Source organism: Meleagris gallopavo, chromosome 5, assembly GCF_000146605.3.
Source record: "Meleagris gallopavo isolate NT-WF06-2002-E0010 breed Aviagen turkey brand Nicholas breeding stock chromosome 5, Turkey_5.1, whole genome shotgun sequence".
Classification (NCBI taxonomy): Eukaryota; Metazoa; Chordata; class Aves; order Galliformes; family Phasianidae; genus Meleagris; species Meleagris gallopavo.
Window position 1 is genome coordinate 49,559,013 of NC_015015.2, and position 25,780 is coordinate 49,584,792.

Genomic DNA, 25,780 nt, shown 5'->3' on the forward strand with positions numbered 1-25,780 from the left:
CCCGGATCGGCTGGTGGCATTGCTGTGTGCTGCCCTTCCCTCCCGTACGAAAATCCCCAGGCTTGGTGCGATCCCCGTGTTGCTGAGCATGGTGTTTTGTTTGTTTTTTTTTTTGCTCAGGAATGCCATGAAGTGCTGCGTGCTGTGGGAGTAGGGCTGGCTGTGCCCCATCTTCCCCACAGCCCCACCGCTGGGGCTTTTTGGATCCTAGGGAAAAGCTTCTTTCAGTAAGGGTGGTGAGGCACTGGCACAGGTTGCCCAGAGAGGTGGTGGACGCCCCGTCCATAGAGACAGCCAACGTCAGGCTGGACGGGGCTTTGAGCACCTGTTGGAGCTGTGGGTGTCCCTGTTCAGTGCAGGGAGTTGGACTGGATGGTCTTTAAGGGTTTATTCCAACTCAAATAATTCCGTGATTCTATTTTTCTGTGAGAAGTAATGCTGCTTTTAATTTTCTTGTCCAGCTACCTGGAATCAAACTCCCAGAACCTTATGTCGTAGACTTTAATCTCTTAACTTGGGATCACCTCATTACACAATTCTTTCCACGAATAGATCAGCCTGCAGCTTAGGTTGTTAGCTGCCTTATCTGAAAAGCAGTGCCAGGTTTTATTGTAAGCTGCCTTCTCATTTCGAGGTTTTCTTCTCCAAGACAACAGCATTTAAGATTGTCGCTCTCAGAACAGGGGGCTAAAACAATACAAAGTGTTTGCATTAGCTGGCAAGTGATTGTTTACATTCAGCTGCAGCATGGATCACTTCCCAGACAATCACTTTATACCCCCCCGATGGCAAATTGAAGGCCACAGTGTTTTTTCTTTGTATTCAGTCAGATTTAAATTAATGTAATGTAATAAATTAATGTAACGTAAATTAATGCAGATACTACCTTTATCTTATCTCTGAAGCTTCACTTGGAAAACTTTCAAGTAAACTTTTGCTAGTGGCCCTAATAATTGGTGATTGAGATCCAGGCAAGTCACAGTTGTCGCATGCTGTAAATCACCAAGGGATAAGCCAGCAGAAGAAAATAAAAGTCATTTCTTAACAACATATTCTGAGAGCTTGTGAACTGGAACCAAACAGATTGCTGAAATGGATACTGCCTTGCAAGTTTCCCAGTAGCACTGGGGAGCAGGCTGTAAATGCTAACAGATTGGCTAATTTTTGCTTGTAAATGTACCGTACAATGATACAAATAGTGGTTATATTCAACTCAGTGAGATCTTCTTGTTGATTTTAATTGGGTGAGGAGTGTGTCGAGGGGAGGTCCCTGAGCTTCATGAAGTTCTCTTGCCAACATCTTGCTTGCACAGTATGTTTCTTTTTTTTTTTTTTATATTGGGGAAATAAAATAACTTGTCTGTACTTATAGCTTCATCGTAACACCATGACATTGTCTTGGCATTTGTTCCCTTCTAGGAGACGACCACCAGTCCAGCACAAGACTCTTGCAATGAGTTTTGTTGAATATGGTGATACAATCAAGGATGGTGACACAGCTATTGTGTTCTTGGGCCACGAATCCATGTTTCCTGTGAAAGTCCAGCAAGGCAGTGTAACTCAGACTAAATATGGGGTCATCCGGCATTCCACGGATCTCATAGGCAAGAAGTATGGCTCCAAAGTGACCTGCAGTAAAGGAGGATGGGTTTTTATTCTTCATCCAACTCCAGAACTGTGGACTGTGAATCTTCCACACAGGACACAGATCCTGTATTCCACTGACATCTCTGTAATCACCATGATGTTAGAACTGAAGCCAGGCTCCATAGTATGTGAATCAGGTAATAATAGTTTGAGATCTTTTATTAAGAGCTAACACCAACACTTTCCATGGAAAACACACTTAGCTTTACATTTTGCAAAATCTCTCTTTTTTTTTTTCCATTGTGATACAATTTTCCCAGCCCACACATGGAGTAATTCTCTTTCATTTGCACATGCTATCAACTACTGCCTCTCCAACAAGCAATGTTGCTTCAGTATGCCAGCCTTATGTACGCATGCCTTTGAGTACATGATTAATTCATCTTAAATATATAAACAATCTTCTTTCCCTTATCTAAAACTGCTAAGTTATTCAGACATATTTCTGAAAACACATGATTTGAATAAAAAGGCAGACATTGGATTAGCAGTCTACAAGAACATCACTGAGGTGAATTAGTGAAAGATGGCAAGGGACTGGAGCTAGTAATATGGGAAATCAAGTGTCAGTATTTCTATCATGTGATATCATAGAATTATGTATATTTTGTTGTTCTCTTCCCAGCTGTGATCCACTTGTAGCACTTCAACTTCATGCAGAGCTCACTGCAGTGGCATAGTTGAACAGATGATGCATTCATCACAGTGCTGTGCATTGTTTCAAAACGTGGTTTAACTTATTACCAGCTCCATAATTTTACATAATTTCTAAGTAAGGAGGAGTTAGATTTCATGTAGATGGTTATTTTCATGGCTAGATACAGTTTATAATAACACTTTCATGATTTTGTTGCTGCAGGCAATATGAGGCTTGCTTGATTTCATTTGATCTCTGTAGTTTGCAAAAATGTGAACTGTAGATAGTTTGTCCTCGTTTTTTCTGTCTGTTTACTTTGAGTCTTTTTAGGAAGCAGTTTAATGTGCTTCCTTCTGAAGCATAGATATGGCAAAGTGACAGGGTTGTACTGCACTGTGTTAACTTGCATTTAACATTTCCTGCGCCTACCCAAGCATAATGCTGGGCAGCTTTGGGGTATTGTGGCTGCTTTCCAACACAACTGAAGTGCTGCTTATCTGCATCCAGTCATACCCATAATAAGTAATAAGTGGGCATGCTGGAAACAGACAAGGCCATGTAGAAGCTCCTGGCCCCTTTCTTGGGATAGGTGAATGTTAAAGGACAGAGCTGCATCATTACTGTTGTCAGTAATGATGAAAGATGAAAATCTTTGAAAGCTCATTTATCTGAATAGCTAAGAAATGGAAATGCTTGATGAGCTAACCGATCCACATTCTCAGAAATGTTGTGAGTCAAAAGCCATACAAACAATCCTTTCTGTTAATGGAAAACTGTTTCCAGGTTTATTTTAATGTCTGTGCTGTCCTAATTAGTGTTTTCACTTTAGCTTTCTAGGGAAAACAAACAGTTCTACTACTAACGTTGTGCTTGTACTGCCTGAAAGATTTACTGTTCACAAAGAAAGAGGGAGTACTGTGTCTTGAGTCATGAGTTAATCTTAAAGCAAGAGTTCTTACTGCAGGTTTGCTTATGACTGAATTGATGATTTGAATTAAAAAATGTTACATGTATTGACAACTGGAGCCTCCAGTATGATGATGTAACTTACTTTGGTGCCATCCAAAATTAGGCCACATTCAGCAATCGAAAATCATTAGTGCTTGTTTAACCTTGTGTGGCTTAGGAGGAGCTAGCCAATGGTGATTAACAGAAACAAGGCAGGAAATCTGGTCTAGTAATGGCATTTGAGTCTGCTTCCTGTTAGTCTTTAGATGTATCTTGAGCATTAATTAGCATGGAAGTCTGTCTTTTTATTATTTGAACATGAACTGATACACGTAGTTGCTGTGGGGCTGGAGGGGCAAAACAGGCCCAGTAAACAGGCCAGGCTCCCCTTTCCTTGTTGCTAGGCTCTGGCAGGTGTCCTGCACCTAGCTGGGGTGAGCAAGCAGAACTGGGGAGCAAGCTGCACAAGTGTACATAGAAAGAATGGGTGAAGTAAGACAAAATGTCCTTTGCGTCATGTTCTGATGTTGTGAGTACTGGTATATATTATCTTACATGTGTAGTTAGGAAAAATCAGTTTAAAAAGTAAGGCTTAATTGTATATCACTTGAGTTGTTCAGTTTAAATTGATTCATAATGATCTGTCATAACCGATACAAGCATATTAATACAGGTTTTACCATTTTTAATCATTTTTAATAAATACATAAAGAGTGAGCGGGTCAGCAACACATGCATAATTAAAATCATCCCAGCATTCTCTATTGAGGCTGTAAGGAGACTCAGCATCTGCTTGATGTTTCATGATGGAGGCATAGGAATATGATCCCTTTTCTGTCTCCTGCTAATTTCTAATTTATGAAAGTACGTTGAAATTCAAAAACTGCTGGTGGAGCTAAGATCTCTTGAAAGTATTGGTCCCTGACCTGAGGAATTCACCAGTTGGAAAAGAGTTTTTGGCAGCCCGATCTTTCCAGAAGTAAAGGACACTTGAGATAGCTGCTGCAATATCTGCAAGTGGGTAGTGTGAAACTTTCACTCTCATCAGGTAACTCTGATCTCACCTGTGCTCATTGCATGTGCAGTCACTGTTTAAGTAAAGGAATACGTTCAATCTCTTTTGTTTCACCACTCTGCAAAGCTCCAAAACTAACTTTGCACCATCTTCCAAGCCAAGGCTATCTTCAGTCCTGTGATTGCAGCTGCCTGTAGAGTAATGACTCCATTTGACAACTAATTTTTTGTTTGTTTGTTTTAAGATTTATTACATTGGAATAAATATGAAACCTTTCTGATATTGTTGCTAAACGTAAGTAAAGACCTCTTTTTTTTATTCCAGCACCTACTTATCTAGGCTATTTTACTGTCCTTTCTCCCTGGTAAGACCTAAACAAGTGTCTGTCCTTACTCTCAGAATTGCCCAGGGAATGCAGTGCAGCACTGTGAAACCTCGTTTAATCTGATAAATCTAAGAAATATTTTGGTTTCAACAGAGCATTGTATTTAGACAAAATGTAATTTAGTCAAAAGTATTGTGACCAGTATCCCACTGATCCTTCAGCCCTCGACAAAATCAGACTCACATGAGCAAAAACGTTAATTGGATTTTTGTTTCCCTTCAGCTAAGTCCCAAATTAAAAGTTGCTAAACCCTGTTCATTGCCACACAGCAATGGGGTTCCAAAGCCACAGATGGGATTTGTGAAGACTGAGAACAGTCCTCTGCGTTCCCATGGCTTCTTTGTGGAGGGGTAACAGGAGCCTGTGGCCAGCCTGCCTTACACTGCAGCTCCTCCAAAACAGTTATGAAATTTTCAAACTCGTGGTCTTGAGTGTAGATTTTGTTAGGAGTACGCTCATAAAAAATTAAGGAGGACTTAATGATTAATGGATACTTAATAAATGATTAATAGATTATAGTGGAGTCCCAGCAAGTCAGCTGTAGTGCTGTGACTTTTCTGACTGCTCATGTCTGCACCATCTCTGTGGCATAAGTGTGTGTAAACTCTACAGCTGGATCTTTTATGTACACAAAGCTTGGTAACTATTAATTTGATTTTGGGACGTATTCATATTAATTAAGTTTTATAATGTCTCCCATAACTGCCTCTTAGCAGATAAGAGAGAGAAGAACTCGAATATGTGATTCCTTATAACACCTTCTGAAGTAGAAGAAAAGCCTCATCTGTACCAACATCAGAGAGCACAGTATTCTCTTGGCATACCAGAGAACTGAAGTAGAACTGTGGCCATGTGAGGCATCTCTGCAATGGGTGCAGCCCTGTGGCTGAGGAATGCTGTTGGTACCCTGAAGTTCTTGTTTCCAGGCTTTCCAGGCTTCTTTTCACCTTACCATTTCATTTGACCACAAAGTGCATTTCTCATGCAGCTCTGAACTTCACAGTATCACCTCCATTTTGCAGAAGATCCCTCCCTAAAGAACTCTGCCTCTTGAATCTCTAAGAGCAAATTCTTTGCAGTTTTCACATTCCCATTCCTTTTGTAGGCAGTGCCAGCCTTGGAAACCTCCATGCCATCCTTCCCCAGCTCCTGAATCCAGTGAACAGTGGCCTTCTTTGGCCTCCAGCCTGCTTCCTAAAATGCCCATTTGGGCAGCATGTCCACAGCAGAAAGGCAAGAGAAGGAGGTCATCTGTAAAGGGAACTGCTTGATGCACCATCTCCTCCTTCAGTAGCCAGGCCATTTCCTTCTCCCTCTCCTCCTCCCTCCGTCTGTCCCTGATCTTGTAGTTTCTCACCTCTTTCACCATGATTTGTGCCCAACTGCCCTCACAGACTTTTAAGTTAGGACTATCAGATGCTTAAGATCTCATCATATATTCACTAAAACGTTTCTCCCATTACATAAACTTGTCATGTACAGTGAGCAGTGTTCCTCTGCGCTGTGTTTCTTCAGATACTGGCTGTGGAGTTTTTAGCCATGCCTAAAGATTAATTCTCCTTTGGTTGTGAGGCTCCATCCGTTCTCATGGCTGACTCATGACCCGTCTTATTATTTGCTAGGTTTAAGTGTGGTAGCTAGGAGACTAATAGAGCAACACTGATTGTTTTCTCGTATTTGCCCAGTTTAGAATATCTTGTGTAGCCAAATATTGCAGCAGATACTTCTATTCTATTAAAATGTTACTAGATACTGCATCGATCCAGAAATTAATGACACCACTTTTCCTGTTTTTGTGTTATATAAACCAATGTATGCACTTAAGAGCTTCCTCAGCTTTCGTTTGGATTACAAACCTGCCATAATAAACCTGGCAAATATTTTGAATAAGCACAGCTGTAAACATCAATGGGTTCGAAATCACAGTTTTACTTCCTTTCTTAAAAAGGGAAAAGCCACAGAAGGGAAATTTTGGGGTAGGCAAGCATAGAGAAAACGTAGTGGAACACAAAATCAGGTCTCTTGTGTTTGCAGCACGGGTGGGATTCCAGGAGGATAAGCAAATTAGAAAACCAGACTAAGCAGAAAACAGTGGAAGTGTGTTCCCTCTTATTCAGCTCTCCATCAAGTGCTGTATTTGATGCTGTTGGAATGCTTGTGTTTCTCTCGACTGCTCTCCTGATGTGTATCCACACAGTGTTGAAGTAGCAGGTGTTATTTCTGAAGGGGTCAGATGTTGTCTGCTGCAGCCTTGAAATGAGGACTGATGTTAGTGTGGATGCTGCCTCATGATGCTGAGATACATGGAGGCTTCTGTGTGGAAAACGTGTCACTTGAATCAGCAGACAGTGAGAAGAACAAATCTTTTTGAGGTCGGGGGAATTGTTGGGTTGTTCATGTGATCAGTACTTTGCTGTCTGTAAATCAGAAACAGGTATCGATAGGTACTGAGCCCGAATGTTTCATCTAGGATATAAATCCTTCTAAATCTGTGCTGGTTTTGTTGTCTTGAGAGAGGGTAGAAGCACTCCTCTGAGCTTAGAGGTGTCAGAGATGGGTGGAGAGAAATGGAGTTGAGAAGGTGCTGAGAAAGCTCAGATGTTGAATATTGCAGATTTGCAAGGGAGGAGGTGAATATAAACATTAATTTCCCCTTCTGTAATATAAGAGAAATAAAGGTTTGAACCTGCCTTCTGTAGACAGCGTTAGGAGTTGTGCTTGAGTACAGAACTGTGCTGAACTGCCAGACCCCAGTGAGGATATTCCTGATGAACCACAACAAGTGTGTTAACTGTCAGGCGTATGAGAGCCGAGGGTCATCATCATTTCACAGGATTGGGTTCAGAATCTGTGATCTCTTCAAGAAAAGAAGAAATTTTGCAATGGTGGATGATTCATAGCCACCTTGTTCTTTGTTTCCTGCAGTTTTGAGAGTGTTGTCATGGAGGAGGCAGACAGCATCTTCAGAAATACTCTTCTCATTAGTGATGTCAGTGTAAAATGTGATGTGTTTGTATTATTCTCATGTTTGCAGTAGCCAGTCAACAACAAATAATTCCTGGTAACCTTGTTTGACAAAAGCTCAGTCTGTAATACACGCCCGCAAGCGATGACTTCCAGCATCCTGTTTTTGGTGCTGGGTTTGGCTTTGGAGTGTTTGTGAATTAAAAAAAGTACAGGAAAATAAACCAAAACAACGTAGTGGGATTTTGTAGGAAGGAGACAAACTGTATCTTCTCTGGTGTTTTGAAAAGCAGATTAAAAATGTAAAAGATATGAACAAGGAAACTGGATACGTGCACAAGCTGCCTCTCTTCTGCATCCATCCCAGCTGTGCTGGCAGACCTCCCATTCACTCTTGCAGATGAGCTGAGAACAATGCAAAAAGTCAGCAGCACTGCCCGTTAGGAAGGTAAAATAATTACATTCTGTAGGATTGCAGAAGTTCTCAGTCATGCAGTCCTGCTTTCTGGTGTGAAACATAATGGCAGATTTCAATCATTTTAGCATCTTATGGGCATCCCTGCTTTTGTCATTACAAAAAAACAGTGAAATGCTGTTTCTTTGCTATGTGTGTACATTATTGAGTTTTTGCAGCCACGTGGCTGCCATGATACCATTAATTGTTTTGACCAGTGAAAAGTTTATGTCAATATTTAGAGCCAGCTGGTACCGCAAGTGGGTGATTTGTCAAGTGTGCACAGGTAACTGCCCTCTGTCTTCTGCTTGCTTTGTTGTGATACTGGTGTGGATGCATGAATTTTCACTTAAAGTAAATGTTTATATTCCAGTTTCACTCTCCTCTTGGACCTTTTTGGGGCCAGTGCTAAAATCTGAGGTCCTCCCTCCCATTAAAGATGGGAAAGTGCTGCTGTGCCTGCCAGGGTCAGGGCCCTCCCAGAGGGAAGCAGGGAAGTGGTGCCCATTCTGCAGAGCATTCGGTTGGTCTCATGTCAAATGTGGGCCCTGAGCTCTTCATGGTCTGAATGGCTCCCTTCTCAGAGCTGTCAGCTCAAATCCAGTGCCTTAGCAATATTTCACCCCTTATGTGACTAGAGGGCAAGGACTTTGGATCTGTCACTAAACTCTGACTTCCTGTCCGAGTCAGGAAAGTATTGCTCCAATTAGGCAGCATACCAACCTCTGAATCCTCTAATTAATTTCCTCTCTGCTGGTTTCTGAGCTTTCTCCACCACTGCTGTTCTTCAGATTCTGTCCTTTGCAATAGTTTTTATGATTTAAAAGAACTTGCTTCAGGCTGAAATTTAGCTTGAACAGTCACTGAAGACAGCTAGAAATAGATTTTCTTTCTACAGGAAAAGTGTGTTCCAAGTACAGAATTATAAACCAATAAACACAGATAATTTGGGGTTGCTGTGGGGCTTTGAGTTTGGTGGGTTATTCTGCTAAATGCCACTTCAGTGAGTAATCTGCAATACGAGTTGGTATATGGCTGTTTTCTTCAGTGAAAACGTTGGTCATTAGTCATTATGTATTTAACATGCCAATAGATCATTAAAAATAAGTTTCCCAAATTACCAAGCTCAAACAAGGAAAAGTCTGTATCCTAATGGTTACTCTGTGACTGTACATGGTGATCGTACTTATGTACAATTTTGGGGATGTGGAGGATCTCATTAGACTTCACTAGACAGTGTAGACTTGTACAGTAAGCCACCTGTGCAGTCAGGACACTTGGTTGGTGTGACTGCAGGGAGCCCAGGGCCTCCATTCTGGGTAATTTCAGGGTGTGCTGAGGATGGCCAGTGTGTGACAGAGAGGCCTGGGCAAAACAGGTTCCGTGTCATGAAGGTTGGCTGTCTGCACAGATACCAGTAGGGTTTTCAAACATGGGCTCTTGCCAACATCTCTTTCTTGTTTTAATGAAGTGTAAGGTTTTGAAAATATGCTGAACTTTGCCTTCATCTCTTTTTACCCCAGAAGAGTCTTGCGCTTGCAGAAAAAAATCTAGGGTTGATTTTCTTTATATTTTCCCACTGCATTTAATTCCTGATGTTTTCCCATGGCCCTTATAGGGCTATAGCTATATTGCTGGCCCTTGGCATTGTTTTTTCCTCACAGATTTTTAATTAACATTTTGAGAACCCTGAAAACTGTTTCCTGGGTCATCTGGTCCATCTCTCCTTGGGAGGGAAGGACTGTTCTCTTTTGTTAATTTAACCAATGGTTCCTGTTTGTTTTGTTTTTCATTTAGTGTTCTAAAGAGGACTAATGAAGAAGATCTCTGTAGCAGTGCCTAGCACTATCAAAAGGCATTTCACCAGCTGCTTTTCTTTTCTAGGTACAGGCAGCGGGTCCCTGTCCCACGCTCTCATCAGGACAGTGGCTCCCACGGGGCACCTGTACACAGTGGAGTTCCACCAACAGAGGGCTGAGAAGGCCAAGGAGGAGTTTCGGGAGCATGGAGTAGAGCATCTGGTCACGGTGACCAACCAGGATGTCTGCAAGAATGGATTTGGTGTCTCAGACATTGCAGACGCTGTGTTCCTGGATATTCCATCCCCATGGGAAGCCATTGGACATGCAAAGTCAGCCTTAAAAGCTGAAGGTAACTGCACTTAGCTCTTTTTAGGAAGTACTGTCTCTGCCTCTCAGCTATATGCTAGATCTGCTCCTTTCCGTCATGTGATCGCTGTTCTCAAATGTCAAAGTCTCTAAGCATTTCAAAGGATGAAAAAGAGGTCTTCAATTTGCAGGGAAAGATTTGAAAAGAGCAGAACAACTTTTTCCTACAGGTCTGTGCTAGCTGCTACGATTATTGGGCATTTTATAAAAGAAAACAACATTTGAACCTTTGTCTAGTGCATTTTCTAGATCTGAGGTTGTGTGTGGGAGGCAGCAGCAACAATAAATGCTGAAAGCAAATTTCTTTGGCACTTCAGTGGAAAGGTGTTTGTATAAAAGGTGTTCAGAATCATTTTACATCAATCATTGCAAATTGGACCAGTTTAACAATGCTCCACATCAATAATGTTAAAGAAAATGTGGTTATACTTAAATATGCATCCTGATTTCTACCTTAAATCTCTGCTGTCAGAGCTAATGGGAAGTGTGATATTGGCTGCAGTAGGAATTGAACCTAAAGGGTGTTCCAGCTTGTGCCAGCTGCTCCTGGAGGACGACGAGTGGCGACTGCTAGTGCGGGATTGGATGAGTTTTGTCTGTTTATAATAAATCTTTTCCCTATTAAAAAGTAGGGAATAAACCATTCTCCTATCCTGAAATAAGTTTTCCCCTGATTGCTGTTCTGCCAGTGTAGCTGTGCTAGTATGAATCTGAGCTAACTTCTGCCAGGCTATGAAGTGGCTTTTCTAAGAAATCAAGAGAGTATGGAGTGCAGAACAGTGCCCATGCTGGGACACGACTTTAGCAGGGTACTGACTTTAGGTAAATCGCTTGGTCTAAATCACAGGATTTAGGCTTGTTCTTAATGGTCACTGAGTGTGTTTGAATCAGGACCAACGCAGGCAGTGGGCTCCCTCCACTACCATGGAAAATTTTCAAGGAAGCTTTCAAAAACAACGCATTCTTTAAAAAGTAAATAAATAGAAAGAGACTAATTAGCACACTGTACCTGCAAGGATAACAGCTGAATTTGTAGCTGCTTTCCAGTGTGTCCTGGGAAAAAAATAATTTTCACTGCACTGTACAATGCCCTTCCCATGCTCAAATTATCTAATCTAGTGAGCACAACACTCAGCTGACTTCCCAGCTTAGAAGGCGCTGCATTGCGCAGCCCAATTTGAATTATTTAAGTGGTGCATGTTTAGAATACTGAGCAGGGCTGCTTGAGCAATTCCGAGGTTTGAATCCCTGTCTGACTCCAGCATTTGAAAAACAGATAAAAGGTACCATAGTAGCAAACTGACAGTACTCTTTGGCTACACCTTTCTGTGCTACAAGGTTACACCTGCTAAGCTAATATTAAAAATATTTAAAACCCTGCATTTTGTTTTGTCTGTAAAGTGACGTCGTGTGCGTTTCACCAGTCAAAGGGTGAAGCTGCTTACTGCTGTTTTCAAATATTTAAAGCTCTTCTGCAGTAAGAAGAGGTTGTGCATGTACTGCTGCTGCTCACCTCCATTTCGGTGATAAGGATCTCTGGAGAGAATGAGCCCTTGCACTTTTTTCCCTCCATATCCTCTCTCATGCATCTGGACAGGATCACGTGGCAGGTTTTATTGTGATGCACAATGTAAACATTGCATCTGTGCTGCCAGGTAGTGGTCATTCATTCGCTGAGGTCGTAAGGTAAGTAGGTTGAAGTCAGGGCTGAATGAATTCAATATATAGTATCCAGTTAACCTCCTCTTCAGAACCACAATATTCCTTATAGAGTTTTCAGCTGAGATTGCATGTAAGAGAGAGTTCTCGACCTTAACAAATGCTTATCAAATCAGTATTTTCTCTCCTACTTATGCTTAAGATCCTGAGTCTTGCAGCTCCTAGTAGGCTGAGTGTTAATGATCCTCTACACAGAGTACATTTATCACTCACGTTATGCCTAGCAGTAGGCTGTAAATATGCTGCTTACGATAGCTTGGCCTCCCGTTTAATGCACTGCCAACTTGTGAAGAGCTAAAAGGATAAAAATGCACAGAGTGTTTTTGACTCAGAGGTTCTTGTTCTCTGGTGATATGATCTGCTGATGCTCAGGCTTGCATCTCAGCTGCATCCTTCTGTGCTCATTTCACCAGTCACGCTTTCAAGCAGAAATGCTGCTTGTAATATCTCTCAGGCACTGCTGCACTGCAGAACTTGCTTTTATTTCCAAACCTGCACTGTCTTCCTTTTGCAGCATCTGCTGATGAATGCTTTTCCGTAGTCATAGCAGAATCTGACCTTCGTGGCTTTTTGCAAAGTTGCTGTTAACCCCTTCAGGCTAGATTTTAAAAAAAGAATAATTTAACAGAATGAAAAAAATGAGAGGTAACAGAAATATCCTCCACATCCTACAGTACTTAAATACCCTGAAACTTTTGACTCAGTCGTCTCCCAGCTGAATACTGTAGTGCTTTGATTATAATTCTGTACCCACCTACTCTGCTCTCTAAGTATGGCCTATTTCATACATACATACGTATAATTGTTAGAGTTGGAAGGAACCTTTAAAGACCATCCAGTCCAACCCTCTGCACTGAACAGAACCACCCACAGCTCTGTCAGGTGCTCAGAGCCCTGTCCAGCCTGACCTTGGCTGTTTCTAAGGATGGGGCATCCACCACATCTTTGAGCAACCTGTGCCAGTGCATCACCACCCTTGTTGTAAAAAAGCTTCTTTCTTATGTTCAACCTTCATCTCCTCTCTCCATAAAGCCCCTAAATTATGAGTTTGTCAAATAGTGATCTGTGTGATCTCACCTGAATTGAGTGACACGTTCAGGTCTTTCAGGTCTCACCAAAAAGCCCTACAGCGGAAGTTCCGTCCTAACACCTCCCTGTATGGGCCTCTGTATTTCTGCCACTGAAGAAACCTTTTAGGAATACTCTGCTCTTAGAAGTAGTTGCTTTTCATTGCCAAAGTCTTTTGTTTGTTTTGTTAGTTCACAGTGGACTTAAAACAAGTCTTGCTTGCATTTTTTCCTCTACCATAGCCATTGTTGTCCTAACCTGCCAGGTTTGGTTCTTACAGTTGCTGTATAAGCAAATAAATAACACCCCAACCTCCCAGTAGCCTTTGGTGTAGGTAAGGGATTTAATTTTCATTTAGATTTTGCTTCCCTCCTCCCTGGTGCTTTCAGGGAATACCAGTTCCATGCAGAAACTCTCACTGGCTATTTTTCCTGAGCCCTAGAGGGTTATTCATGGTCCCATTTTCAAACCACCCAGGTATGGCTTTGAGGAGCAGCTGAAATCTTCAGCCGCTTCCATGGCAGCTGGGTTGGGAGCCCCCCAGGCTGAACCATGCTGAGAGGGCAGCAATGTGATGCTGCTGCTGGTTGAACCCCAGCTGCCTCAGGAACACACAGGGAATGTGTTAGGGCAGGAAGTGGAGCCTGCCAGTCTAGCGTGCTGTCTGAACTTTCTTCCTCCACCCATGCAGGTGGTACTGAAGATTGTATCAATGCTTCCCATATCCATAGGAGGTTGTTTTGGAATAAATGAACAAAGCCATACGTGTCTGTAAAACATCATCACCAACCTTTATTAGTGTGCCACCTGCTTTGATTTGAAGCAGAGTTTGCTCAAGGTGAAGTTAAAGATAATCAAGGCCAGGCTGGACAGGTCTTTGAGCACCCTGATCTAACTGTAGGTGACCCTGTTCATTGCAGGGGAGTTGGGCTAGATGACCTTTAAAGGTCTCTTCCACCTCAAACAATTCTATGATTCTGTGATAGTTTGAAACAACCTCCCAGTGTTGAGGGACCATCTGGTCTAGCGCAGAGCTGCCCTGCTAGGATCAGAAGTAGGTGCTAACTCTCAAATTCCATCTGGTTCCCAAGCAGTGCTTGCTGAGCTTTGTTGGAAGGCATTAACCTAGCTGAGGTTGTAGGGATTTTTAGCTCAGGTGCACACAATGGGTCTGGCCCAGCAGCCTAAGCAGAAGTGATTCCCTCACCTGTCATGAGCTAAGCAGGTTTCCTGCACTGTAATCTATGCTGTGGAATGCTGGCCAAAATATTTGGACTTTGCACAGCTTGTAGAAAGAAGCTGGGGATGAAGGGAATCTTAAAGGAAGTTGTTAGATTTTCTTCATGAGTCTGGTGCCAACTTTTTTTTTTTTTTTCATTTTTGATACATGCTTTTGCCAGTTCCATAGCAGTCTGTAGGAATGAATTGCTTTGGAAGGATGCACCTACAAACATGGAGGTTAAGGTCACATTTGCAGAAAATGGCATCGAGCTCCCATTTATGAGCTGGCAGTTGATTTGGGAAAATTTTTCTTTTCTGAATCAAGAAACATCCTTTAATTTCTAACAACAGCCAGATCCTCTAATTTCACTTGTCAGGGAAGCTGCATCAAATCGCCCACGAACACACTCATTTAAAGGACACTTTGTCCCCTTTTGCAGAGGCAATATTTTTAGTGTCCTGCTCGCACAGAGTAAATGCCATGGTGATGCTGCTCTGTGACTTTCCTGCCTCGCCCCTACATAATGATCGTGCCATGGGATCTTTGTAACATAATCTTCCAATTATCACAATGCACTGAAATCCCAAAACCCAGAGCCGTGTTCTCTTACCAGGAATAAAAATGCTGTGCTGCATTTTCTGCGTCACAGAACCATTTCCAAAATTATGGGCCCTTTTCTCAGGAACTTAGCAGTGCTGCACTACATATGTTCTTTTCACATCCTCTGAGTAATACTGTGATGATGAACAAACCTAGCAGAGCACTTGTGACGCATACAGCAACCTGCAAAAGAGAGGGCAGGTAACTTGGACACATGTTTTCATATCATGAGGATACATTGAGTTTGTGTCAATTGGGTAGCAGTGCCAGATTTTCCATGCAGGATACCTCATGCAGATTTTAGGTAAGTAGAACTGGTAGAGGTGTTACTCTTTGCTCAGACAAACCAGAAACACAGTTGCTTGGTGGAGTTGCACAGAAGCATACCAAGAACTGTGCTGGAAGGAGGAGCAACTTCCAAGGCACTGATCTCTAGTAAAGATAGCAAGGTGTGTCTCTTGATTATTAATTAGATACTTTTCAGTGCCATGCTTAAAAAAATGTACAGTGCTTTGAAGATGCAAATCCTCTCTTTTATTTCTTCCCCTTCCCCTAAGCTCTCTCCTCTAATTGTTCCAATTGTACTTTAATTTTAATAGGCTCTTGACCCCACTGCTGGTTACAGTGGCTGCCAGGACTGTGTGGGCACCTTCCAGCCTACAGATTCAGATTTAACCTCTCCATTAAATGTCTCAAATAAACTCACTCTCTGTAAAATTGAAGGTGGAAAAAGAAATTTAAGTCTTTAATACAGACTCATTATTTTCTTTTCAACTTTAACACTTGTCAGAGGCATTATACATGAATAAACACATTTTTAGACAGCTCTTCAGATCAAAAAGCTCACACGGCTTCCCAATGTGAACAGGATTAATCTCAGATAATTGCTGTATCCATTTATGATGACACACAGGTCTCATTAAACAAATTTAGGAACGGTAGCTTTCCTAAAAGGAGAGCTCTGAGAGAACACGAACCTGGCATGCACCTAGAAATCCTGCTCCTTCAGCAGAAGAGCATGTCCTTCTCAGTGCTGCTTTTCTTTTGCTCAGAGTCCACTTTTTTTTTGCAGCTAAAAACACCATGGCAAATGAAGCGTCCCAAATCTATTTTAGGCAGTCTCTGTAAGTCTGGAGCTGCAATTTCATTTCTACCTTCAAGCCTTCTGCTAATTGCAGCCTTCCAACCTTTCCTTAACACCTGCTTAATGAAACGAGTTCAGCCCGTGAGTCCAACCCAGCCTGCAGGGTGATGTTGAGAGGAGACAGCAAAGAAGACCTCCTTCCTGTTTGACAGATGCCATCTGGATGTCAGCTATCACAAGCACCTTCTTCTCTACCCAGTGGCTCAGAAGCCCATTTTCTGTAGTCCTGCTTCCCTAAGCAGCCTGCTTTGTGAGGAGGCAGCCTGATAAATTAACACCAAGTTTGGTGCTGCCATGCTGTGCTCAGCTGACCATCCTGAGGCAAAATGAAGGTTGCTCTGGCTTTAATTGGAGGCTTGACAAGAGCCGTAGGCGGGTCTGCAGCTTTGTGTTGCTGCAACTGCGTGCAGGCTTCTTACTTTTCCTCTGTGAATCCACAGCTTGTGCCTAAAAATGTCTTGAAATCTTTGCAGTCAGAGTAAATAAGGAGAACAGGTTTGTTGTAAATGTAAATATGTTGCCATCTTTTGTTTCAATATGAATGCAAAAAATGAAAAGCCTGAATGAAATCGTAGTAAGTCTCAGATCTCAGTGCAGATTCTTTCTTCGCAGACAAAGAGTTACTGTGAACTGACATTTAGCTAAGTTAGACGTTTGTTCAGTTCCCTACACAGTAAGAGTATGGCATCGTTCTCTATGCCATATGGTCATTATAGTGACTTTCTAGTTACGTAACAGAAATTTCTTCTCGAGCTTTTCTCTTTTATATCTACAACCATGGCAGTGTACTGCCTGGCCAGAAGGGAAGAGTTGTCGGATGCAGTTCTGGTAGTGCTGGCCATGCTGATAAGCATACAAATCTAATTTCATGGGAACTAACAGACCGGGTGTGCAATTAAATTGGCATCTCCAGAGTTGGTTAATAGTGACACAAACCAGCATTAATTTTGCAGGTGGTTATTAGATTTGTTCTTTAACTGTCACTCCGGGGAATTACTTGTCTGGGGTACTTTGTTCTGAAGATGCATGATAAGAACTGCTGGCTATGGAGACTTTATCCCAGGACTAAAATTAAATCCTGCTTAGTGTGTGGTGGATTAATGGTCATGGAAAGTGTTCTTCCCCAATCAGTGCCCGGCACATCATTGCTGTGCAGTAACTGGAGTGCTACAGTGACACTCTCAGACCTGATGCTTTCTTTTTTTAGAGATGTGACTTCAGAAATGAGAAGGGGGGGGGCGAAGAAAGAGTGAGTTTGAGATAAAGCAGGCCTCGTGTAGCCCCTGCATTGCCTCTATTTTTAGCAGGATGCTTTGCTCTCAGCTGCACGGGTTTTTTAACTGCTTAGACAACAGGGCTTGGGAGGCTCAACGGGATGAGCCTGGGAGAGGGCTGGGAAGGAATGCAAATTAGGTCAGCACACATTTTCATCTAATTGTAAGAAGTGAAACAGTGGCTGAAGCTGCATTGTCCAGCTCCTTCCCCCAGCACAAAAGCTTTTCAGGAAGGGCAGCGTCCCTGGTGGGACACTGTGTCCTGGGTGAAAGCACATGTCCTGGCTTTATGGCAGTGTCCTTATAATTCTTTGATCTGATTTGGCTGTGGCTTTTCAGAGTAAATCTGAATCATTCTATTCTCAGCTGTTAAGGTGACATTGTAGCCAGCAGAAAGTTGTAGGGAGCCTATTAGTGCTCTGAATGTGGAATCCAAACTGAGCCATGTGCAGAGGAGGTGAGCGTTAGTTTGTCACTAAGAGCCCTTCCCTCGTGGTTTGGTGTGTTTGCTGTAAAACTGCCCGATGTGGTATTCAGTAAATTTTAATGCTCAAGAGACAAGCTAGTCAGCTTGACTAAAAGGGTAAAGTCTTAACAGCACTCCATCTATGGCCTGGAGAGATTACTTTATTCTGTACACGCATACCATCGTTCCCAAATAAACACAGCCGCTTTTGTCAGAGCGTGTGTGCACGCACACTTAGATTCTAATGAAGGCAGCTCTGTACAGTGTGTGGAGAATGACTTCTGGCTTTGTGTAGTTGCCAGCTTCAGAGCAGTGCCTCGGCCCAGAACAGTGGATAGTGACTCCAAAAGAGGCACGGCCCTGAGGGAATTGACTTTAAGAGAACAAGTGACTTTAAGAGAACAAGTGTGGTGGGCAACGCTGGGTTTGGAAGATGAGTGAGTTTGCCAATGCAGTTATCAGAGTGTCTGATGCATCTTGTGAAGTCATCACTGCTTGATGCTGACGCTTTGATCCCAGGAGTTGCCTGATGAAGATTTTCTTTCAGAATTGTTTTTATTTTTGTATAACTCATAGAATCTTAGAATATCCCAAGTTGGAAGTGACGCATAAGAATCATCGAGTCCAGCTCCTAATTGTAATTCTACATGCAGCTAGAATTTGAAAAAATAGAAAAAGTGCCTCATTTGTGTTTTTGCTCTCTTACCTACTACCTGTCTTCTTTTGCAGGTGGCCGCATCTGCTCTTTCTCCCCCTGCATTGAACAAGTCCAGAGAACTTGCCTAGCAATGGAAGAGTACGGTTTTACAGAGATTAACACCTTGGAAATTCTGCTCCGAGTATACAATGTAAGGACAATTAGCTTGCAAATCCCTGACCTTGGAAAAGCAGCTGAGGATAATTCTAGCGCTGACTTTGACAGCAGCAACCCATCAAACCAAGGTAGCCCGGGCACTAATCTGCAGCAAGGAACGGTGCAGTTCAAAAGCGGCGTGCCACTGAGGGAGATGGTGGGTCACACTGGGTACCTGACCTTTGCCACTAAGAGCCTCTTCTAGTCCAATTCAACTTGGGGAAGTTCGGAGTGTTTTTTGTGTGTGTGTGTGCATTTGCCGTTTTCATGGTTATTTTTTGTAGGGCATCCAAATTTTTCCTTGTCAGGGAATTCCATATATAGTCAGATTTAGTTGGAACATGCTTTGTTTAAATAGCACGCAAGCATTCACCAGAGCAGCATCAAGGGAATGTTGGAACTCTGGAGCGGTGCTCCGCTTGCCGTCAGAAAGACAAAGTAATAGCAAGTGGCCATTCATTGGAATGTGTGGGATAGAGATTCCTCCTGATAAGAAAGTAAAACAGCACACTGATCACAAACAAGATGGATTTTTTTCCTCCTCTTTTCTGAATGACTTCCCCAGTTTGATGTTTTTATCACAGCACCACGAGACACTTCTCTTTTGAAACTTCTCTGGCGTGTGCGTGTTGCTTTTAGGAACGTGGAAGTGCTTCTTTGCTTCCTTTTGGATATGAAAGTTGCAGAGCCGTATGGTTGCCTGCATAGCAGGTCACAGTTTTAGTGTTTCCTTGGAATAGTGTAGAGCTGCACAGAAGGCTATTGGCAGCACTCAGGATCACAGCCTCTTACTCCATTCTGGCATTTGCAAATCACTTGGATTACACAGTTTGAATAAGTGTGCTAATTGTTGGATTTGGTCTAAAATGGTATTGCTATCAATTGATAGTAGAAAATCAGGCATGGATTTGTACTATAATCTTCTAACAGGTCATCTGCTGTCAGTGTTATGAATCCACTGTGAAAATGGATGGGGAATGTTACCTGAACTTCTCTCTGTGAGCAGTGTGGCTGAGGTGCAGTTTGCTTGGTGTTTTATGTGCATGATGGTGAGTTATCGTCCTACGGCTGAATGACAGTAAGATTGCTTTTGGCAGGCCTTGTCTCCAAATGGCAACAATAACGGAAACGTGGTAAAACCATTAATCAGCCTTATTAATTAAGTTTTTAGACCATTTACTCTTCAATATTCCATAAAAGCTGGTGGGCGAGATGAACTTTTTGAATGCTGGATTACGTGTTATTATTTACAGAGTAAAATAATTATGAAAAATGTTGAAGTTCCTCTTTTTATTTAATGTGGTTTTTTTTTTAACAATTTCACAGATATTCCAGCCACTAGTACCATCTCTGGAAATATTTAGCTGTGCCTTGCATTTGGCACTTTCATATGTTGATTGTAAGAAAAATAACCATCCATAACCTGCTGCCTGAGCAATTGAACCTGATATCCCTCCCCCATTCTTGACAAAAATAAACAAAGCTAAGCTTTTAACATGTTATGGCAGAATGCTAATCCATAATGGTTTAAAGAAAGCTCAACCGATTACGACAGCAAAGATAAACTGTTGAGCAGATTAAAGGCAGAAAGCAATTCTGTAGCACTAAATCAGTTATGTAAGCAGGCCTACCATCGTAGCTTTTCTCCAGAAATTATGTGAATGTTCTGTTTCTGCTGTTGTTAACTTCCTCCAGACAGGTTTGTGCTAAACTGCTGATATGGTTTGGTGGCTGTGTTGTAGTGATGTGTGTGTAGGTGCATACGCACGTTTGTTGTGCTTGAACTGCCACCATGTAAATGGTGCTGATGGACTCAAATAAACCAGAAGAAGGCACGAGGAAATAGAAAGTTAATGCTATGAGACTGCTTACCTGGAGGTGATTCTCACTTTCTAACAAGTGGGATCCCCAATCTTCACCAGGGATAATCATAGAATCATTGAATCGTAAGGTTGGAAGCAACCTGCAAATTGTATATAGATCATCTAGTCCAACCATCCTCCCATTACCACTGCTACCACAAGCTACTAACCCATATCTCATAGCTCCTCATCCAGATGCTTCTTGAACACTGCCAGGGACGGTGACTCCACCACTTCCCTGGGCAGGCCATTCCAGTGCCTGACCACTCTCTGAGAGAAAAAGTTCTTCCTTATATCTAATCTAAACCTCCTCTGGCACAACTCGCAGCCATTTCCTTGGGTCCTGTTTGTTGCCTGGGAGAAGAGGCCAAACCCCTTCTCATCATAACCTCCCTTCAGGAAGTTGTAGAGTGCAGTGAGGTTTCCTCTGAGCCTCCTCTTCTCCAAATAACTTCAGGGATTCTTTTTTTTTTCTGACATTCAAACAGGATTAAAGAGGAACAAAGTCACATTTCTGTCCTACAAATAGACATGGAATGGAAATACCAATGTGTCTTCGTGGAGTTTGAAACAAGACTGATGCTTCTTTGCCTACAAAGCCCAATTCAAAACCCCTTGAAATAAACCATTGACTTTGCATTGCCCATATTGATTTGATCCCTGCTGAGGAAAGGCAAGCATTGCGTAACAGGAGAAGGATTTAATTTCTGTCTTTGCAATATTAAAAAGGCCTCTGTGTCCTTGTTGCCAATTCTGGCCATAGCCAGCACCACAACACTTCCTGCTGGTGCTTTGCTGGCAGGGTCATGGGGAGCAGGCAGGGTCACTGCCCAGCATGGACCACCTCTTAGTTCTGCTTATGATTATCCACTTCTGTATTCTGGCAATCTTTGCTGTCAAAAGTGGTAAATCAGAAGTACGGGTTTTTCCCATCACAGTGGCTGAATCTGCCTGGGCCACGCTTTCAATGACTCATCTTTCCTTTTAAGACATTTTAGTCTTCAGTCTAGAATGAGACACCTCTTCTCCCTGCCCTGCCACAGCTCAGTCACACATTGCCAGGCCACTTTCTTGCTGTGCACCTGCCTCCCTCGCTTTGGACAAGCACCAATACCCGCCTCTGCCTCACAGCTGGGTTCTGCTTGTCCCATGTGCTCCGTGCCCTCCAAGCCAGCAGTAGCAGACACCTTGCAACCTACAAGACAAACAATAATGACTCAGGTGAGGCTTGTGAAACACTCGAGAGGCTTGCTGTTGTTCACTGTCTAGCTGTGCTTTAATTAAAGCATCGCAGATCTGTATCTCATTGTGGTTGTTTCCTTCTTACTTGTTAGCACAAAACTTTTCCTCTGAAGATGTGAATATAAATTGTGCTTGAGAAACTGAAAGGGATCGTGTAGCAAAAGCAGTATGAACTTCCTCTCCTGCCTGATTTCCTGCTCTGTTCTCCTTAGGTACTTTGGGCTACGTGATGGTGAGGAGATGGCTCTTGCTTGGAAGTGTTCCAGAGATGAGGGTTCTGGTTCACACACTCCCTCGAGAGTACATCTGTGCTCCATTAGTCCTGGTGAGCGGGATGATTGCGGAAGTCGTGGTGACCCAGAAAGGCGGGGGCTCAGAGATGCAGCAAGTCTAGATCTGCTTGTAAATACTAGTGCACATCCCAGCCGCCTGCATCATTAGGTGCTCAAGCACACTGGCAGCACGTTTCTGCCATAGAGGTTCCTTCTGAATAGACTGGAGACAACTGTGTGCTCCTGGGCTGCAGTTCAGTGGTGTCCAGTGCCTCAAACTCACCTCTGATGCAGCTGGGAGCAGGGCACGCTCAGAAAAGGAGGGCTGGGGCTCTCAGAGACTATTTGCAGGGCTCCATCTCAGCTTCTGCTTGCGCAAGTATGAGAGGCACAAGGAGAGAAAAGTGGGAGAGCCAGTGTTGCATAACGATGATGTTGCACCAAAGGTACGTGCAGCTGTGAGTAGCTGAAGGGGATTGCTCTTCTACCAGAAAGTTCTGTCAGTGTCACCATGAGGGAAAGCATTTACATGCTGCTGGCCTCCCGAGTGCTCCTGAGGAACCGTTGTTCAGATGCCAAAAGAAGGGAGCCAGACTGTTATTTCCTTTTTCCCTATGTGACAGCTTCTGAACTAGAATGAATCTGCAACGGTATCAATGCAGAGAACAAACAGACCTTGAATCAAATTGTCAAATAAAAATAATTGTCCTCGCTTTTTACCTGCATCTCTCTCTCATGAGCTCCCTGTCCTTTTGTTGACTGCTCAGGACATGCTGTTCTTCTCTTAGGGAGGGCAGCAGCTTTGAACTCCCAGGTGTGCTGGCTGACATGCTGATAGAAATGACTGCAGAAGGCAGCTGGGAGCACAGGCCTGTGGGAGTGATCACTGTGCCTACATGTTTCTCACCTGGTTCCAAGGATAGATGACATACAACTGCACCTTCCATACAGGGAAGTGGTCCGTTCCCCTTATCTCCCACGTGCCTTGAAACCCAAAAGTAGCAGAGCACACATGCACGAGCCCCTCCTAGTGCTGCAAAGCAACTCAGGTGGCACAGCCAGGTTTTTGGCAAGCGCCGGAATTTTTCCTGTTTGCTTTATAACTGCTGTCCCACAGGGTGAGGAGTAAGGCATCATTTGACACCCCAACCTCAGGCACGTGACCACAGAGGCTCCACAGACACAGTTGTTGCAAGGTGCTGTGTGTACTGCTGCATCCCACGCAGCATCCTGAGCATCCCATGGAGATGGTGTGTGGCTATGGCAGCAGCACAGCCTTGCTTAAGCTGCTAAAGACCTCAGCCTGAAGTTATTTCGGATGGGGCTGAGTAGGTTGATGCTAAATTTTGTATTCCTTTATTGTTCTTGAGAGGGAGATTTGCATGAATGGTTCCACTGAAACTGTGAATGACTCTCAGGGGGTCCAGATAGCTGCAGGAGCTGTCAGAGCCCAGGACCAAGGGCTTCCAGAGATGCTGGCTGAGCAGACATGGCTACCCAAGCAGAGAAAGAGCTTTTTGCATCTTTGTCCAGCTAGCACTGACACTTTCAGCATGAAATATGATGAGTCCTGCTGAGCCAGAAGAAACTGCTGTATGAGCAACCTCCCTTTGTATCAGACACTGTGCAGGACAGGGAGGTCTGCGAGGGAATTCCTCTCTTCGGTTGCTTTGGGAACTGAGAACCCCTTCTTCCTTGAGTCAAAAGAAGCTCGGCAGTCATTACCTCTAATGCAGGTGTGTGCACTCAGGCTAGCTGCTTGCTGGGCATATGGGATGAAAGTTTGTGGTGCCAGAATATTCGGAGCCAGATGTTCTTTTATTCCACTTGAGGGATGAGGAAGATGATGAAGTTATAGGCTCTATGTTGCTTTTTACATTAGTCTCTCATGACCTTAAAAATTGTCCATAAAGCACTATTTCCAAATATTAAGTCAGAATCAAGCTATTTGTAGGGATCTGAGAACCAATTCTGCCCGAAGGAAGAAATGGAAGAACCGGTAGCAAGGTAGAGAATGATTTATTGGAGAAGGTTTCCTGGACTTGTGCAGTGAAGAGGCAATTTCCCAGAGGGTTCCAGATGTTCCCTGTAAAAGTTGTGGATCAGAAATGCTCATTAGTGTGGATGTCTGTAATCTGGTGTTTTACTGAGTCAGTTTAATCAGGCTGTTTTAACACAGCACAAAGGCAGGAGCATTGCTGAGCTCAACCTGTGGAGTGAAAAGGTGGGAGGGAGAGAGCAGAAGAGGTTTTGAAAGTGTCTGCATTCATGTCAGCCTGCTGGATCGCATGTACACACTTGTTAGCAAAGCCACACTGCTGTCTGAGTTAACTGGGGTCTCATACAGTAGAATTATATATAATACAGAAAAGAATCAGTCACTTCAGTATACAACTGGGCAAGAGCATGGCACAAGATATTTGATTAGCTGGGTGAGAAATTGGATTTAGAAACCAGTTATAATCTCTGCACGTTCTCTGTGGTTTTGTGTCCTCTGTCAAATACAGTGGAAGCATTAAAGAAAATCAGCAAAACTCGAGTACACTCAAGCAGAAGCAGAAGCACACTGCGCCTCTTGGGAGATGGACTTCAAGTTTCTACTACCAGTGCTCACAGGAGGATCATTCATTCTTAACATTTTCTCAAAGGTCTTAGCAGCACTTAAAAAAGAGAGAAAAGTGCTTTTTTTCAGTGAGAGATCAGAAATGCACGTGGTTGCTGATGATCACCCTGTGGACACGTCAGAGCAAGGATGGCAACAGTGAGCTCCCTAAAGTTTCTTTCTTGGAGACCGTAAATAGGACTGTACCCCCAGTGAGTTCTCATTGCATCCACAGCAGGGAGAAGGCAAAGGCATTTTGTGCCCCAACACTAACTGGCTTTCCTTATTCATTTCAGCCTTTGGGAATCACACAGCCCTGCAATCATCATACTATGAGCCCTCAGTGGCTGATGCACGAGAGCATTGTGCAAGTCAGAGGCAAGGTGGAGAGCAGAGCCCTGAAGCTCCATGTCCTCCCCACTGCTATGCAGGCTGTGGCTCCTTCCTAAATAGCACTGCTCAGCAAGAAGCTCCTCTGAAGCAAAGCTGTTCCTGCCCTTGCCTGGCACCACGTCATGGCCCACAGGTCCTCACAGCACCTGGATGCAAGTACAGTTAGATAACAGCATTCACCGACTGACAACCTACTGCCCAATGAAATCATGCAGCCTAATCAATCTTAATGATTTTCTGAAACTTTAATTCATTTTACTCTCTAGCCATTCTCATTTACTAGCTGAATTAATTTTATATGGATTAAAAATTCAAGTCAATCACTTTGAAACAGAAAAATGGCATTTTTAAATGTATATTCTGTCCCAAGCCTATAAATATGTCTGCCTCGCAGAAATCAGCTGTTTATGGCTGATCTTACAGCAGAGGATGACTCAAAGAGGCTTATGTGCTGCATTGTTTTTATCAGAGCTGAACAAAAAACACCCCTAAGTCCTCTGTGAATTATGGGGATCAGTGACTGTGGGTAGCTCCTGCGTTGTTTGCCAGCCAGACCAAGTGGCACAGCTTTCTGGTGCCCTGTGCCCAGTGCTGTGCTGCCAGCAGTAGGCAGTCACATTTTGTTACGCTTCCATACAACAACAGGCAGCACTTGATTTCCTCAAGTGAGAATTAACAAAGCAGAAATGGCTCATAGACTGCTGATTACTCCAAACATGGTTTCCTCCTCCCTTGCCTCGCTTTGTTACAGAGCACATACCAGTGTTGGATTGAATTATAAACCCCAAAATAATATTAAAAGAACGCAAGCAAGGCCGTAGAGCCAGCCCTGCATACATGAGGGG

At 43.2% G+C, this 25,780-nt stretch overlaps 1 protein-coding gene across 1 annotated transcript in view; it reads left to right on the forward strand.

Annotated features, from left to right (window-relative positions):
- Positions 1-19,841, forward strand: part of TRMT61A (tRNA methyltransferase 61A) — a 20,570-nt gene extending 729 nt beyond the window's left edge. Inside the window, exons 2-4 of the mRNA XM_010711955.3 lie at positions 1,420-1,784; positions 9,935-10,201; positions 18,441-19,841. Coding sequence (XP_010710257.1) covers positions 1,454-1,784; positions 9,935-10,201; positions 18,441-18,769 — 927 coding nt within the window. The 5' untranslated portion in view covers positions 1,420-1,453 and the 3' untranslated portion in view covers positions 18,770-19,841. The remainder of the gene's footprint in view (positions 1-1,419; positions 1,785-9,934; positions 10,202-18,440) is intronic.
- Positions 19,842-25,780: the final 5,939 nt, after the last annotated feature.